This window comes from Pristiophorus japonicus, chromosome 26 (genome assembly GCF_044704955.1).
Source record: "Pristiophorus japonicus isolate sPriJap1 chromosome 26, sPriJap1.hap1, whole genome shotgun sequence".
Taxonomy (NCBI): domain Eukaryota; kingdom Metazoa; phylum Chordata; class Chondrichthyes; family Pristiophoridae; genus Pristiophorus; species Pristiophorus japonicus.
The window spans coordinates 24,269,160-24,287,362 of record NC_092002.1 but is presented as its reverse complement, the minus strand read 5'-3'; the positions used below and the strand labels follow the sequence as shown (position 1 = coordinate 24,287,362).

The 18,203-nt window shown below is 49.3% G+C and overlaps 1 protein-coding gene across 1 annotated transcript in view; it reads right to left on the bottom strand.

The window, feature by feature from the left end:
• Positions 1-5,627: 5,627 nt before the first annotated feature.
• The window catches only part of paf1 (PAF1 homolog, Paf1/RNA polymerase II complex component), a 38,706-nt gene continuing 26,130 nt past the window's right edge, over positions 5,628-18,203 (bottom strand). The window contains exons 9-14 of the mRNA XM_070867948.1: positions 15,046-15,149; positions 14,048-14,164; positions 13,320-13,448; positions 11,817-11,928; positions 10,935-11,016; positions 5,628-6,629 (exon numbers count right to left, since the gene is read on the bottom strand). Coding sequence (XP_070724049.1) covers positions 6,202-6,629; positions 10,935-11,016; positions 11,817-11,928; positions 13,320-13,448; positions 14,048-14,164; positions 15,046-15,149 — 972 coding nt within the window. The 3' untranslated portion in view covers positions 5,628-6,201. The remainder of the gene's footprint in view (positions 6,630-10,934; positions 11,017-11,816; positions 11,929-13,319; positions 13,449-14,047; positions 14,165-15,045; positions 15,150-18,203) is intronic.

The following is an 18,203-nucleotide window of genomic DNA, read 5'->3' as shown; positions in this document are numbered from 1 at the left end:
ACGGGTTTGACAGAGCGAGGTCTTGGACCAGTGGCAAGGGTTATCCAAGATGACTGGAGACCAGCTCTGCTGCACGGACCTAGTGCGCTCACATATCACAGTGTGGGCTGGCCCGTGCTGCCCCTGGGCCCTCGCCTCTTCTGGGCCCTGAACTCACACCTGTCCTGGGCCCCGATCCTATCCGCTCCTTTGCCCCGACGTCGCCGCCCCTGCCCACGCTCCAATCACCTGGACCTTGATGACATCCCTCTTCACTGCCGTCGCCCTCCTGCACCAGCTCGCGCTGTACCTTGCCGTGGTACGCCACCAAACTGTCCATGGCCACCGCTCACTACTCCTTTTATGGCCCCGACCTGCCGCTGATGGTCTCGCGCAGGTCGGAGCTGCCACGCTTACATTAAGCTCCTGCTGAGCACTGAACGAGGCGCTGAAATCAAGCGTAGACAGCGGAAGGAGCCTGCGGCAAACCAGCTTCCCCACCCACCCTTTCCTTCAACCACTGTCTGCCCTACCTGTGACAGAGACTGTAGGTCCCACAATGGACTCCTTTGGCCCACAAAAATCTATCAATCTCCAATTTAAAATTAACATTTGATCTCACATCAATTGCTGTTTGCGGAAGTGTTCCAAACTTCTAACACCCTTTGTGTGCAGAAGTGTTTCCTAATTTCACTCCTGAAAGGTCTGGCTCTAATTTTTAGACTTTGCACCCTAGTCCTAGAATTCCCAACCAGCAGAAATAGTTTCTCTCGATCACCCCTCTGTTCCCCTTCATATCCTAAATACTTTGAGCAGATCACCCCTTAACTGTCTAAATTCTGGGGAATACAGCCCTAATTTGTGTAATCTCTCCTTGTAATTTAACCCTGGAGTCCAGGTATCATTCTGGTAAACCTACGCTACACTCCCTCCAAGGCCAATATATCCTTCCACAGTGTGCGCCAGGTGTGGTCTAACCAGGGTTTTGTACAGCTGCAGCATAACTTCTACCCCTCCTTGTATTCTACTCCTCTAGATATAAAGACCAGCATTCCATTAGCCTTTGTGATTCTTAAACGATAAGGGAATAAGGGGTTATGGGGAGCGGGCAGGGAAGTGGAGCTGAGTCCATGATCAGATCAGCCATGCTATTGAATGGCGGAGCAGGCTCGAGGGGCCGAATGGTCTGCGCCTGCTCCTATTTCTTATGTTATGTAACTGTAACACAACATCCACCTCTTTGTATTCCAGCCCCTGGAGATGAAGTCAGTGCTGAGCTCCACTATTGCCATCCTAATGCTACTAGACTGACCACCGTTGGTTGAGGGATGTTGTCCGCCCCAACCCTCTTCTCAATCTTTCTCGTTGCCACGCTCCACCTCACAGTCAACAAGCTTCCCCGCTGGAGTGGAACTAAACTACGGAACCAATGGGAGCCTGTTCAACCTTCGCCGTCTCCAGGCCAGGTTCAAGACCACCCCAACCTCCGTCGTCGAACTACAGTATGCAAATGACGCCTGCGTCTGCGCACAGAGGCTGCACTACAGGACATAGTCGACGTATTTACTGAGGCGTACGAAAGCATGGGCCTTACGCTAAACATCCGTAAGACAAAGGTCCTCCACCAGCCTGTCCTCACCGGACAGCACTGTCCCCCCAGTCATCAAGATCCAACACCGCCTCCAGTGCGCCAGTGCAGCCTTCGGTCGCCTGAGGAAAAGTGTGTTTGAAGACCAGGCCCTCAAAACTGCCACCAAGCTCATGGTCTACAGGGCTGTAGTAATACTTGCCCTCCTGTATGGCTCAGGAGACATGGACCACGTACAGTAGACATCTCAAGTTGCTGGAGAAATATCACCAACGATGTCTCCGCCAGATCCTACAAATCCCCTGGGAGGACAGACACACCAACATCAGCGTCCTCATTCAGGCTAACATCCCCAGCATTGAAGCACTGACCACACTCGATCAGCTCCGCTGGGCAGGCCACATTGTCCGTATGCCAGATATGAGACTCCCAAAGCAAGCACTCTACTCGGAACTCCTTCATGGCAAACGAGCCAAAGGTGGGCAGCGAAAACTCTACAAGGACACCCTCAAAATCTCCCTGATAAAAGTGCAACATCCCCACTGACACCTGGGAGTCCCTAGCCAAAGACCGCCCTAAGTGGAGGAAGTGCATTAGAGAGGGCGCTGAGCAACTCGTGTTTCAATGCCGAGAGCATGTAGAAATCAAGCGCAGACAGTGGAAAGAGCATGCGGCAAACCAGTCCCACCCACCCCTTCCCTCAACGACTATCTATCTCACCTGTGACTCTCGTATTGGACTGTTTAGCCACCAAAGAACTCACTTCAGGAGTGGAAGCAAGTCTTCCTCGATTCCGAGGGACTGCCTATGATGATGATGATGATATGTAACCTTTTGGGCTGCTGACCAAGGGCTCTTTGTCAGCCGGCGCAGACACGATGGACCCAAATGGCCTCCTTCTGCGCTGTAAATTTCTGTTTCTATGATGGGGATGCTTTAATCTTCCATAAGAACATAAATAGAAACAGGAGTCGGCCATACGCCCCTCGAGCCTGCTCCGCCATTCAATAAGATCACGGCTGATCTGATCATGGACTCGGCTCCACTTCCCCGCCCGCTCCCCATATCACTCAAAAATCTATCTTCACCTTAAATATATTCAATGACCCAGCCTTCACCGCTCTCTGGGGCAGAGAATTCCACAGATTTATAACCCTCAGAGAAGTTTCTCCTCATCTGTTTTAAATGGGCGACCCGTTATTCTGAAACTATGTCCCCTAGTTTTAGTTTCCCCATGGGTGGAAATATCCTCTCTGTATCCACCTTGTTGAGCCCCCTCATTACCTTATATGGAGAAGGTGGCAGCATCTCCAAAGCAAGGTGGCGACGGTCCAAAACGGCCTGTTAGATTTGAGGCGAGCTGGTGATAGGTTGTTCAAGTCGGCCTGGATCGGCATGTCTGTGCTGGTGTAGTGGTTATATTCTCTGGAGACTGCATATTCAATGTATAGGGAAGGTGAGGTCATGGAGCAGTTTGAAAACACGGATGGGAATTTTAAAATGGAGGTGTTGCTGGACCGGGAGCCAATGTCGGTCAGCGAGCACAGGTCATTGACAGGTTACAACTGGAAACAGATCATTATTTACATATTTCAATCGTAACAAGTGATTAGTTATTAGTTTGAAAGGTATCAAGTGATTATACATAGCAGTTATGTCTATGATGGAAAGTGATTATGCCGCCAGATATGTATGTGAAAGGTAATATATATATAATGGGCCCAAAGTTCCACACCATTTAGCTCCAGTCTTTTGAGCTAACATTGTTTTTTGGAGCTAACTTAATTCTACAAGTTTCACCAATGGTACAACGCCATCCTTAACAGATAACGGACATTTAAGTACCATTCTTCTGATGTCACTTGGAGTCAAACCCACCCATAATGCCGTTTTTGCAAGTTAGGATTTGTTTTAAGCACAGCACCATGGACCATTTTTAAAACCTTACCGTATCAAATTAAAATTGGTGTTCCTAACGCTATCTTTGGAAATGGAGCTGAGTTATAGCTTTGGAGGGAGGGAACAAAACTTATATTGCAAACTACTTAACCATGCTTGGGAAAAGACCCATTTTATTGATGTTCAAATCTGTAATTGCAAGACGTGGTTAAGTTCTGTAGCATTCAGCTCAGTTCCCACGGACTTTAATGACATTGGATCCAAGGACATCTCTGCTGAAAGTTCAGCAGCCTGTTTGTAAAGATGGGAGTGGCCCAGGTGAACTGTGATGGACAGGAGATTCCAACCAATCAAGGGGGATTGCTGTATAAACAGAATCCTTTGGGGAAACAGTCTCCCGAGAAATCAACTCCCAACTGGTGAATAGCAGGAGATAGCTGGCCCATTGTCTGTATGGAAATGAACCAGTTAACTAGATCGGTTTGGGAATCAAAACCCAGCACCTATTAAAGACATTGTATCTACATGGGCAAGTCCCAACAGGTGGGAAACCACTCAATCCAAGATCGGCTGGAATCAAAACCCATCATCGACCATTTACAGGACATTCTCTCGAAGGGCAGGCCACTCCACTCAAACAAAGCCCAAGGAAAGGCATCGATCACAGCCCAGCCGCCGAGAGTGACTCGGGTTTTTGGGGGATAAAAGAGCCGTTTTAAGAGTTCTCTCTTTCGCTACTTTGCTCGGCTCATCACCCTCACCAAGAAACCAGCACTCCGCCACGGGACGGGAGGACGGAACATCACCAAGAGCGGAGTCTTGCTTTTTCACCCAATACATACCGCAACTTAAACTGGGACTGGAATACTGTATCGGCGGTAGAGCCAGGAGCTGCAGCGTACGGGAAGCTGCAAGTCCACGGGCAATCGGGGTGAGCAGTGTCCACACCTGCACAGCCTTAACACCACTTAGCTGTGTGAAGGGGCATTGTATGTCCGAGCCAAACAATAGGGTATAGTCTGGGAAGGTTATTTTATTGTGTACTGTATATTATATGTTAGGCCGTGGTAAGTTGACACAGCAGAGGTTTGTTGGACAAGCCAGGGTTGTACTTTTGAACTGTATTACACCACTGTGTACTGCTTTACTAGTGGTGTGGTTGAACTTTATTAAACACTATACGGTTCAGCCCGAGAAATATTGTCAATGCCAGATCTGTCCATAGTAATCCCGTCATCCAGAACTTGTAGTAGGTGGTGTGTTTCGATATGCCCGAGCAAACCAGTTCACTTGTTCTCTACTCCAAACTTGAACTCCACAGCCCCATAACCCTCTGTCCTAATCTCTTGCATTTAATCTTGTATCTGTTCCCTCATTCGAGATCCTCAACCGTTGGGAACAGGCCGCGTCTATATCTTCACTCGCCCATCCTTTCATATTTAAAAAAACCGTGATCAAATCACAGTATAATCTCCACTGTTCCAATGAATCAGCTCCAACGTCAGTGTTCATATAGTGTAGAGCCCAACACTGCACACAATCCCAAAGCTCTTCACAGGCAATGAGTCCGTTTGGAGTGCAGTCCCAGTTCTCGGGAGTAGCAGCTAATTTGCACAATGCAAGGTCCCACAGACAGCAATGGAACTAACACAGCTCCCTGCGTGGAATTACTTTTATATCTAGCGGGAGGACAGCACAGCACAGTGCTGGAGTGCCCGCATCACATTCGGTACTCGAGTCGCTGGAGTGGGGCCAGAGGTGAGTGCGCTCCCACTGGGCCAAGCTGACACTGTTAGCTAGGCTACATGATTCGGTCAGGTAGCTGGATCCACTGTCAACATTATGTCACATTAATGAAAACAATGCCTTTCCCCTCATGCATCTTAACTGGCCTTTAATGCTCACTGTCAATGGGTACAATTCCTGCTGGGCAAGCTTTCACCCGAAGGTCCAGGGCTGATGTTAATGCAGTCACAGTAGCTAATCGAGCTGTGCAGCCTCTGTCCATCGGTGTGAAGGGCAGGCTGGTAATGTGCCCATTCACAGCAGGGTAACCCATACCTGCAGCTTGCTGCATCTGATCTTCAAAACTCTGCCCAACTCTCCCAATCGCGGTGAAGAGTATCATCAAACTGGACACGATGCAGAGAGCACACAAAGCCACGGAATAAAAGGAGCATTTATACCCAATCATAAAACATACAGCCAGGTTCAACCCGCAACAAGCAAGTTCCACTCACACCCAGAATTACAATCGCTAAAACTCTTCCACAAAGTTCCGTCCTGTGCCGATTTCAGACAAACGTGAAGTACAAAATTCGACGTGTTTCTCTCCAACAGAAAGATTTCGATTCTCGAGTGCGGTGTGGTAAAGATGGGAACTCGTGGCCCCAAATGTCTCCCTCACACACTCCATCGTTCACAGTGTCAGGTGTAACAGATGGGCTTTTAATCTCTATTTAGGGATGTCATAGAATGTTGCAGCTTTATACAAATGCTTAGAAAAATGATCAGCAGCAGTTAGCCAAATATTACACCCTTCCACACCCTCTAGGTTCCCCAGTCAGTTACTCAAGGCGTAAATGTACAGAACTGCGCAATACTCACCAACTGCGTAAACACACAGACAGGGGAAAGGAGGGTCACTAAAGTCCCAAAGTCTCAGTGAATCTAGAAGACTATGTCCCAGTCCGTCAGAATGCACTGCAGGCAGCCAGCTCAGGGCTGAGCTGTGTTCAGTCACTCTCGCTGCCACTTCCTTCATTCTCGCTGGAATCGGTCCCCTGCTCACTGCCGCTCTGTGCAGGGCGATGGCGCCCACTGTCAGAGTGCTCACTGCCGCTGTTGGAGGCGCTCCTGCTCCTGCTGCGGCTGCGTCGCTCCTCCTCCTCACTCTGCTGCTCATCATCACTGCCGCTCTCCTCCTGGCCACTCTCGTTCTGCCGATCCTCATTGTCGCTGTCGTCCTCACTGCCGAAGATCTCCTCCTTATCACGGGCCTCGCGAGCCTGCCGCTCGTCCCCACTGTTGCTTTCCGCGTCGCTCCCACTCTTGTTGCTGGCTTTCTCTTCCGCCTTCTCGTCGTCCCGCTCACTTTCACTGCCCGAGTGCTCGTCCACACTGACCGCCTTCTCACTGCCACTTTCTCGGTCTTTCTCATCATCTAATGGAGAAACAATGCAGCCGTTAGGTAGAGAGCAAGATCCCGCCACATTGCCCCCGAGCCGCCTGCCACACTGCCCCCGAGCCGCCCACCACAGCCCCCCCAGAACCACCCACCACTGCCCCCCAGAACCGCCCACCACACTGCCCCAGAGCCACCCACCACTGCCCCCCCAGAGCCGCCCACCACTGCCCCCCCAGAGCCGCCCGCCACTGCCCCCCCGAGCCGCCTGCCACACTGCCCCCCCAGAGCCGCCCACCACACTGCCCCCGAGCCGCCTGCCACACTGCCCCCCCAGAGCCGCCCACCACACTGCCCCCGAGCCGCCTGCCACACTGCCCCCCCAGAGCCGCCTGCCACACTGCCCCCCCAGAGCCGCCCACCACACTGCCCCCCCAGAGCCGCCCACCACACTGCCCCCGAGCCGCCTGCCACACTGCCCCCGAGCCGCCTGCCACACTGCCCCCCCAGAACCGCCCGCCACACTGCCCCCCCAGAGCCGCCCACCACACTGCCCCCGAGCCGCCTGCCACACTGCCCCCCCAGAGCCGCCTGCCACACTGCCCCCCCAGAGCCGCCCACCACACTGCCCCCCCAGAACCGCCCGCCACTGCCCCCGAGCCGCCCGCCACGCTGCCCCCCCAGAACCGCCCGCCACGCTGCCCCCCCAGAACCACCCGCCACACTGCCCCCCCCGAGCCGCCCACCACACTGCCCCCCCCCAGAACCGCCCGCCACACTGCCCCCCCAGAACCACCCGCCACACTGCCCCCCCAGAACCCCCGCCACACTGAGCAGAGGTGTACCCGTGCAGGATCACTACTCAATACACAACACACTAAAAACTATTGTAACCACGAAGTATTATTGGAAACAACAAAATTCCACAAAGGATCAGGGGTTTGGGACATGTGTGCATGCGGTGATTTACACTGACTGTTTTGGCAGTCGATACACCGAAAGGAGCTGAGAGAACGCCCTTCAATAAATCACACACTAATTGGCGACCATCAGCTGAAAGAGTATCAGGAGTTAGGCACTAATAAAAGCAAGACCTCGAAGGTAATAATCTCTGGATTATTGCCCGAGCGAAGTGCAAATTGGCATAAAGCAGGAGAATTAACAGGTGGCTAAAGGGCTGGTGTGGGAAAGAGGGCTGCCTTTGCATGGGGCACTGACACCAGTACTGGGACAGGGAGGAGTTGTACCGATGGGACGGGCTCCACCTGAAGCGGGATGGGACCCGGGTCCTAGCGGAAAGGGTAAATAGGGATTTGACTTTAAACCAGTAAGATGGGGGCAGGGATCTACAAGAAATGTAACCAGCCTAAAAATAAACAAAACAGAAAGTGAGAGCATAGGAAAGAATAAAGCAAGGGAGGACATTGATAGCAAGGGATTAAAGAGAGTTATAGAACAGGAGTCTAAAAGGTTTAAACATAAAGCGAGAGGAAATCCTATTAAAAATGAGTTAAACTGTTTGTACAGCAATGCACACAGTATCAGTAATAAAACAAGGGCGTTGGAGACAATCATGCATTGCGAGGAACCAGCTTTAGTAGGGATTACTGAGACATGGCTACAGAAAAATCAGGACTGGGAATTAAACATTGTGGGGTATAACATATTTAGAAAAGGTAGAGAGGGGGAAAGGGGAGGTGGAGCAGCTGTACGTATTAGTAATAAAATAATGGCTGTAGAAAAAGTGACGCAGCTATCAGCGACAATAGAATCCATATGAATAGAGATAACAGATAATAAAGGATCAATCACTAACAGGTGTCGTCTACAGGCCACCTAATAGTGGAAGGCAGGTGGAGAATAAATATGCAGACAAATTAGGGAAATGAGGAAAAAAAACAGAATATTCATCATGGGGGATTTCTGCTACCCTGATATCAATTGGAAAGAAGTGGTAAGTAAAGGGGATAAGGAATGGAGTGCCTACAATGTGTACAGGACTCCTTTCTAACTCAGTATGTAAAAAGGCCAACAAGGGAGGATTCGCTATTGAACCTAGTAATGGGGAATGAACCAGAGCAGATAAGTAAAAGTAGGGGAACATCTAGGCAATAGAAATAGAAAAGCAAATTATAATTTAAATGGAGAAAAATTGCAAAGTGCTGCAGTACAGGGACCTGGGGGTCCTTGTGCGTGAAACACAAAAAGTTAGTATGTAGGTACAGCACGTAATCAGGAAGGCAAATGAAATGTTTGCTTTTATTGCAAGGGAGATGGAGTATAAAAGCAGAGAAGTCCTGCTACAACTGTACATGGTATTGGTGAGGCCACACCTGGAGTACTGCATACAGTTTTGGTCTCCGTATTTAAGGAAGGATTGGAGGCTATTCAGAGAAGGTTCACTAGGTTGATTCCAGAGATGAGGGGGTTGACTTATGAAGGTAGGTTGAACCTATACTCATTGGAGTTCAGAAGAATGAGAGGTGATCTTATCGAAACATATAAGATAATGAGGGGGCTCGACAAGGTGGATGCAGAGAGGATATTTTCACTCACAGGGGAAACTAAAACTAGTCTCAGAATAAGGGGCATTTAATACTGAGATGAGGAGGAATTTCTTCTCTGAAGGTTGTAAATCTATGGAATTCTCTGCCTCAGTGAGCTGTGGAGGCTAGGTCATTAAATTTATTTAAGACAGAGAGAGAAACAGATTTTTGAGCGATAAGGGAGTAAAGGGTTATGGGGAGCGGGCGGGGAAGTGGAGCTGAGTCCATAATCAGATCAGCCATGATCATATTAAATGATGGAGCAGGCTCGAGGGGCTGAATGGCCGACTCCTGCTCCTATTTCTTATGTTATGTATCTAATAGTGACCATAATATAAATACACTTTAAGGTGATAAATTGAGGAGGACAGGAGTATGACAAAAACCAGGGTAATAGATTGGAGAAACGCTGATTTTGAGGCTGAGAATAGAACTTGGGAAAATAAAATGGGCAACAATATTGGCAAAAAATGATGTAGAACAGCAATGGGAAACATTTAAAGGAGTGTTCAAATAGAGTACAGGAATATATTCCGCTAAAAGAACAAACTAAATAAATACTATCGAGACTCCATGGATGAATAAAGCCTTAAGGGAACAATTGAGGGCAAGGAAAGAGGCATACATTAAATGCGTAGACAATAGTGTGTGCATGATAAGGGAGAATACGAAAAGATTAGGAGAGAAGTCAAAAAAATTAGGAAGGCAAAGAGGAACTATGAAATTAAATTAGCATGGAACGGAAAACAAAATAGTAAAATATTTTACAGGCACATCAATAAAAAAAAAGGAAGGTTGGGATGGGATAGTGGGGATAATACCACAGGTAACGATAGAGGTGTGGCAGGAATATTAAATCATTATTTTGCTTCAGTATTTACCAGAGAGATTGAACAGGTGGACATGACACTGGACGATGAGATTAGTAATAAGTGCATTCAAAATAAAGAGGGGATATATTAAATAAACTAATCAAACTCAAGAGGATAAAATCCCTGGTCCGGATGGATTGCATTCACGAAAAGGAGAGATAGCAGAGGCCCGACTACACACCGTTAGAAAAAGGTGTAGTGCCAGACTGGCGGATAGTGACCGGAATAACTATGTTTAAGGAGGAGGATAGAACATTCCAGAGAACTATAGACCAGGGAAAATAAAGGAGAAAATAGAAAAACATCTAGAAACCAAAAATAGTGGGCCAACAATTCCGGCCTCCCTGGGTCCGTACGGAGATCCTACGGACTTGGGAACACATCGGAAATGCCAGTTTCCAGCGCACAATGCGCATGCGCTAGAAACCGGCATTTCCGATCGGTCAAGTTTCTGGCTTGACAGATGGCCGCATCGCGGGAGCGAGGACACTTGTAAGTGGAAATTTCCGACATTTACACTTACAAATATCCGCAAAAATCTTGCGCCTGAAAAAGTAGGCGCATAGCCTACTGTTACAGGCGCAAGTATTTAAAAAAAGACAAAAACATATTAAAACATACTTTATAACTCCAGGGGGAGGGGGAGGGGGAAATCCCAGGGCCAGAGAGGGATGCCGGAGAGAGGGACGAGATTGGGACCCCGGGGTGGGGGTGGGGGTGGGGGGGTGCGAGATTGGGACCCCGGGCTGGAGAGAGAAGGGGGGTAGGGGGGTGGGTGCGAGTTTGGGAGCCCGGGGCCGGGCATGTGATCTGATTATTGGGGGGAGTGCTGCAAGTTGCCGATTTCATTACTAATAGTGTGCGCCATTTCCCCTCACCTTCACTGATCAATGAAATGAAACTCGCTCCGGACACAAAGCCATTACCTGATCCTGGGAGCCCTTTGCCATGATCTATTTCCTCTTCATCCTCTGGCTCGTGATTCTCCAGCTGGGCCCTTCTGGCTTCCTGTCAAGTAACAGCACAAAGACCATCAGGCAAACCTCTCCGGGAAAAGGTAGCCTCGGGATTCTGGGTCCCCAGTGTGGCCGGACACCCCACACAGCCAGACACAACTCAGCCCCCCCCCCCCCACCCGATACCCACCACACAGACACCCATCCTGCACACGCGGCCCCTCACCCACCCGCGGCCCCTCACCCACCCGCGGCCCCTCACCCACACGCGCCCCCTCACCCACACGCGCCCCCTCACCCACACGCGCCCCCTCACCCACACGCGCCCCCTCACCCACACGCGCCCCCTCACCCACACGCGCCCCCTCACCCACACGCGCCCCCTCACCCACACGCGCCCCCTCACCCACACGCGCCCCCTCACCCACACGCGCCCCCTCACCCACACGCGCCCCCTCACCCACACGCGCCCCCTCACCCACACGCGGCCCCTCACCCACACGCGGCCCCTCACCCACACGCGGCCCCTCACCCCTCTCCAAGCACTGCACCACCTGGATATCTCTCGTTCCCCCCCTCTCGCCAATGCAATAAAAGGCTGCTGAAGTACGGGCTGCTGGTTTATGGCCAATCTGGGATCTGGGGCAGGAATCAAACTCATTAGGCCCCGCCCCTTTGGTCCATCAGTGAACGACCGGCAAGCAATCAGTGGGGGCTGCCGTGATGCTGAGGGTTAGACCTTACTCAACACTGTCAGCACGGTGAAGGACCCGCAGCTATTATTTTGCTGTACTTGAGAAAGGTTGAAGTGTTGTGCCAGCGAGCTGGCGAGTTCGGAGCAGCATCACCTACCTGTGCCTCCAGCTCTTTCTCATTCATGTCTCTGTGTTTCACCACCAGCATTGCGTTGGTGTTTGACTGAACACCGTGACCTCCCTTCGCACGCCGCTTGCTCAGACGCACTCTGCAGAAACAGACACAGCCCATTAGCAGAACACAGTAGGCCATTCGGCCCCTCCAGCCCATTCAATATCATGGCTGATCATTGAGCTCAACTCCTCTTTCCCACCCCATCCCCATGTCCCTCGATTCCCCATATTCCCCCGATTCCCCATGTCCCCCGATTCCCCATGTCCCCCGATTCCCCATGTCCCCCGATTCCCCATGTCCCCCGATTCCCCATGTTCCCTCGATTCCCCATGTCCCTCGATTCCCCATGTCCCCCGATTCCCCATGACTCCAATAATCTATCTCTCTCAGCACTGAATATACTCAGACTGAGCCGCCACAGCCCTCTGGGCAGAGAACTCCAAAGATTCACAACCCTCTGAGTGAAGAAATTCCTCCACATCTCTGTCTTAAAATGACGGATCCCTTATCCTGAGACTGTGGCCCCTCGTTCTAGACTCCCCAACCCGGGGAAAACAGCCTCTCAGTATCTACCCCATCAATCCCCCTCAGAATCTTGTATATTTCAATGAGATCACCTCTCATTCTTCTAAACTCCAGAGTGTATCAGCCCATTCTACACAATCGCTCATCAAAAACAGTCCTCTCATCCCAGGAATCAACCTTGTGAACCTCCGTTTTAACGCCTCCAAGGCAAGTATATCCTTCCTTAGATAGGGAGACCAAAACTGTGCACAGCACTCCAGGTGTGATCTCACCAAGACCCTGTACAGTTGTAGCAAGACTTCCTCATAGTAAAGGCCAACATGCCATTTGTCTTCCTTGCTTGCTTGCTGTACACCTGCATGCTAACTTTGTGTTTCTTGCACAAGGACACCCAAATCTCTCAACAACATTTAAAAGTTTGTCACCATTTAAAAAATGTTCAGAGCTGTGGTGCCTCGAACACAGCAAACTGTACCATGATGAACCTCAGCAAGGAGCAGCATGTAGGAGGAACAGGAGGGAGCCAAGGATGGAGCCATGCAAGAGAGGTGCTGCCGACTTTGGGATGGCTTAGAGTGGAGCTATGGAGGTCGCTCAGGAAGGAAAGGCAGAGGGAGGATGGAGTGGGGAGGACAGAGCGAGATCGCAGGGCAGCCTACGCAGGGTGTAGTTGGGGGAATTGATGCACAGAATAACGATGGAAGTGGCTGGAGGAGTGGAGGACAAGTGGAATTTACAGATAGGTTGAAATCCCCAGAAACGAGGAGCTCCTGTGTGTAGAGGCTGTGCCAGGAGTGAGGAAATGACCATTAATCTGGGGCCTTTAGGGACGGGCGAGGGAACAGATGTGGGCAAAGTAACCAAGGTCCAAGTGCCTGTCACCAGCTGGAGTGCTCGGGAATGGCTATGCCTGTGCCTGTCTGCGCCCTACAGTTGGTCGATTCTCAGCGTTCAGTTCACCTGGTCTCCAGCTCGTTGTAATACACCCCGTCTCCATCGCGGAAGATGAAGAAATAGTTTTCCTCATATCCTTTGCTGGCTTTATTCTTCACGTTCCAGTTATACTCCCTGGAGATTTTGTACTCGTACCTGAAAATGCAGAAACTCATTAAGCATGGGAAGAACAACCATCTCACCCACACCCTTTACACTGGGATCAGGAACCATCTCACCCACTCCCTTTACACTGGGATCAGGAACCATCTCACCCACTCCCTTTACACTGGGATCAGGAACCATCTCACCCACACCCTTTACACTGGGATCAGGAACCATCTCACCCACACCCTTTACACTGGGATCAGGAACCATCTCACCCACATCCTTTACACTGGGATCAGGAATGATCTCATCCACACCCTTTACACTGGGATCAGGAACCATCTCACCCACACCCTTTACACTGGGATCAGGAACCATCTCATCCACACCCTTTACACTGGGATCAGGAACCATCTCATCCCACCTCCTTCTCTCTGTATCTAACCCATTCTGCATCTGCCCTGGAAACACCTCAACCAGCCATGTACTTATTCCATCTCGGGATGTAACTGTGCTCAGGTCCTGCAGTTAGCGCAGCCTCTGGTTCTTAACTAGGGACTTCCCGATTTTCAGAATTCTCGTTGCGATTCAGCGTGAAGTCTTACTCTGAATGCTCACCACAAGAAAAAAGTAATCTACTGACTTACACGTCCTCGGGCATGTAATCGATGCATTCCTCATTGTCTCTCTTGCGTTTTCTTGTGGTGTCCTCATTTGGCAGGAAGTAAGCGACAAACTGGTTTCCTTCCTCGTCCATCATACCCCTAGAGAGCGAGAGAAACACTCACATTTCAGTCTGATCCACCTCAGGCACAACCTCCCCCACTCCACACCGTGTTCAGCAATTCCCCATCATAACCACCGTGCCCGCTGGTTCACATGGCAGGGGCTGCTCTGTTTACAGCTCCTCTCCACCCGTCTTTAGTTTCATTACCTGTCCCATGACCATCCCCTTTTGCCTTGCACCATCATGCATTTGGTCACTTCTGCCCGCCATCCTATCAGATCTTCCCCTCACCCACCCCTTTCCCTGCCCTTGCTTAAAACCCTTTACATCTCTAACTTTGTCCAGTTCTGAGGAAAGGTCATTAAGCTGAAACATTAACTCTGTTACTCTCTCCACAGATGCTGCCTGACCTGCTGCATGTTAACACACCAGTGATGGTCTACAGCCTCCACCAGCAGTGGAGAGGTAGGTTGGGAGAGTTATTGGCTCACTTGGGGGCAGCACTTACCCAGACCAGACTAACTGAGAATAAAGCAGTTTACCACCCTTGAAGCGCAGGCCATGTCTTCTGGTTCTACTCTTCTGGACAAGGTCAGCATTATCCAGCATCTTTAGAATCCTAAAACATCAATCTCTACTGCTTCTTACACTCCTGGCCTGACTTCTGCTATTGAATCTGCCTTAATTCTGAGCCATTTCCCTTCATAGACTTAAATGCTTTCTCTCCTTTGCGTTGCTCTGTAGTGCCGCTGTGCCAGGCAGGAATCCCCTGAAGAACCAATGCGATCCCATCCTTTGACTGATACCCAATCACTGCGTAGTTGTGATGAGGTAAGCTCAGTTTGCAGCCTCAATGCACATTAAGCCAACAGCTCACAACCTCCTCCTTTGCACCAGCAGCAAGTCGGAGCACCTCACCTGATCATAGCTTGGGACATCATCTCCACCGCCCCTGGACCAGCGATCTCTTTGGGTGCTGGGTCCGAGTCAAATATGACCTGTGCACACGGGTTAATCCACATCTATGGAAAAGAGAAAGAAGTGGAGATTTGAAACCATCCTCAACAATCAGAATGGAAGTCAAGCAGGATTGCGAGCATTCCCTAACTGTGAGCACCATTCAGCCCCTCGAGCCTGTCCCACCATTCAATGAGATCATGGCTGATCTGCGATCTAACTCCATATACCCGCCTTTCGCCCAATCCCTTAATACCATTGGTTAATAAAATACTCTCAATCTCAGATTTAAAATTAACAATTGACCTAGCATCAATTGTTCCAAACTTCTCCCACCCTTTATGTGTCAAAGTGTTTCCTAATTTCACTCCTGAAAGGTCTGGCTGTAATTTTTAGATTGCCTCCCAGTCCCGAACCAGAAGGTTGTCTCCATCTACCGCATCGGTTTCCCTTAATATCTTGAAAACTTCGATCAGATCACCTCACAACCTTCTACATTCCAGGGAATACAACCCTAGTTTGCGTAATCTCGTAACCTAACCTTTGAAGTTCGGGTAGCATTCTGGTAAACCTACGTTGCACTTCCTCTAAGGCCAATATATCCTTCCTAAGGTGTGGTGCCCAGAATTGCTCAGTGCTCCAGGAGTGGTCTATCCAGGGCTTTGTACAGCTGCAGCACAACTTCTACCTCACAGTATTCTAGTCCTCTAGATATAAAGGCAGCATCCGATTAGCCTTTTGTACCGGTTCATGACATTTTAATGATCGATGTACATGGACCCCCAAGTACCTTTGGACTTCTGCTGTTTTTAGCTTTTCACCATTTAGAAAGTATGCTGTTTGATCGTTTTTAGGTCCAAAGTGGATGACCTCACACTTGTCTACATTGAAATCCATTTGTCATATTTTTGCCCATTCACTTAATCTGCCGATAGCCCTTTGTAATTTTATGCTGTCATCTACACCGCCTACAATGCAACCTATCTTTGTGATATATGACTTTCTGCGCCATCATCGAAGTCGTTAATAAATACAGTAAATAGTTCAGGCTCCAACACAGATCCCTGGGGCTCACCACTAGTCACATCCTGCCAATTAGAGTACCTACCCATTGTCCCTACTCTCTGTCTCCTGCCACTCAGCCAATTTCCTAACCTGGTCAATCATTTGCCTTCAATTCCAATAATTAACAGTCTCTTATGTGGGACTCTATCAAAGGATGTGTGTGTATCGAACAGAAACAAAGTGAAGCAGCCCTTGTGTAAAGTGCAACTGGAGATCGGAGTGCGGGCTACAGCTCCAAATCCCAGGCTCCAAATCCCCAGCTCGGAGCCACAGGCTCAAAATGTTTACAGCTGCTGTTCACTCCAGACCTCATAACCCCTCTGCAATGTGCCCCGACAGAGAAAGTGTCAGCGTGGCTCAGTGGGCAGCACTCCGAGCTTGTGGGTTCAAACCCCACTCCAGGACTTTGCACATTATCTCAGTTTAAGGAGGGCAATGGAACGCAAAGGGTTAATATATATCAAAGGGAAAGAAACAAACTGAAACAGGAATGGATGAGCAGAGGAAATAAAATGGAAACTCGGTGAGGCAAAACCTCCAAGTTAATGGGGAGAAAGGAGGCCAGGGACACAGCGTAAACCACTAAAAGACCAAGCGGTTTATTAAAGGCAAGTTATATCTGACAAATGTATTTGGATGTTTTTGACAAGTGGCTGACTGAATAGATAAAAGGAATGCACCAGAATCTTAGAATCATAAAAGTACACAGCACAGAAGGAGGCCACTTGGCCCTTTGTTAAAGGGAATTCCCAAACTAATCCCACTGCCCTGCTCTCTCCCCTAGCCCAGTATCAATCTCAAACTAATCCCACTGCCCTGCTCTCTCCCCATAGCCCTGTATCAATCCCAAACTAATCCCACTGCCCTGCTCTCTCCCCATAGCCCTGTATCAATCCCAAACTAATCTCACTGCCCCGCTCTCTCCCCGTGGCCCTGTATATCAATCCCCAAACTAATCCCACTGTCCCTCACTTTCGCTATAGCCCTGTATCAATCCAAAACTAATCCCATGGCCCCACACTCTTCCCATAGTCAGTATGAACAAACCCAACAAGGGAGAGGGCGGTTCTGGACTTGGTTTTAGAAAATGAAGAGGGCAGGTGGAAGGGGTATCAGTGGGAGAGCATTTTGGTGCTAGTGATCATAATTCACTAAGATTTAGGGGAGTTATGGAAAAGGACAAAGGTGGACCAGGAATAAAAGTTCTCAATTGGAGTAAAGCTAATTTTGCTGAGCTGAGATGGGATTTGGCCAAAGTGGACTAGAAACGGCGACTTGATGGTAAATCAGTGTCAGAGCAGTGGGAGGCATTCAAGGAGGAGATCCTGAGGGTACAGAGCAAGTATGTTCCCTTAAAGAAAAAGGGTGGCACTAACAAATCTCGAGCCCCCTGGATGTCGAGGGACATACAGGGTAAGATAAAGAAAACAAGGGAGGCTTATGACAGATACCGAGAACTCAATACTACAAAAACTTGAGTATAAGTAGTGCAGGGGTGCAATTAAAAAAGATACCAGGAAAGCAATGAGGGAGCATGAGAGAACGTTGGCAAGTAAAATCAGGGGAAACCCAAAGATGTTTTATAAATACATTAAGAGCAAGAGGATAACTAGAGAACGATTGGGGGCTATTAGAGACCATAAAGGAAATCTGTGTGTGGAGGCAGAAGAAGTGGGTATGATTCTTAATTAATACTTTGCATCAGTTTTCACAAAAGAGAGACGATGCAGACTTTGCAACGAGGGAGGCGGAGTGTGAAATATTAGATGAGATAAACAGTGAGAGAGGAAGTATTAAGGGGCTTAGCAGCTTTGAAAGTAGATTAATCCTCAGATGAAATGTATCCCAGGCTGTTACAAGAAGCAAAAGAGGAAATAGCAGAGGCTCTGACCATCATTTTCCAATCCTCTCTCTACAGGTGTAGTAGTGTCAGAGGACTGGTGGACTGGTAATATTGTACTTTTGTTTAAAAAGGGAGAAAGGGATAGACCGAGTAATTACAGACCAGTCAGCCTAACCTCAGTGGTGGGAAAATTATTGGAAAAATTCCTGAG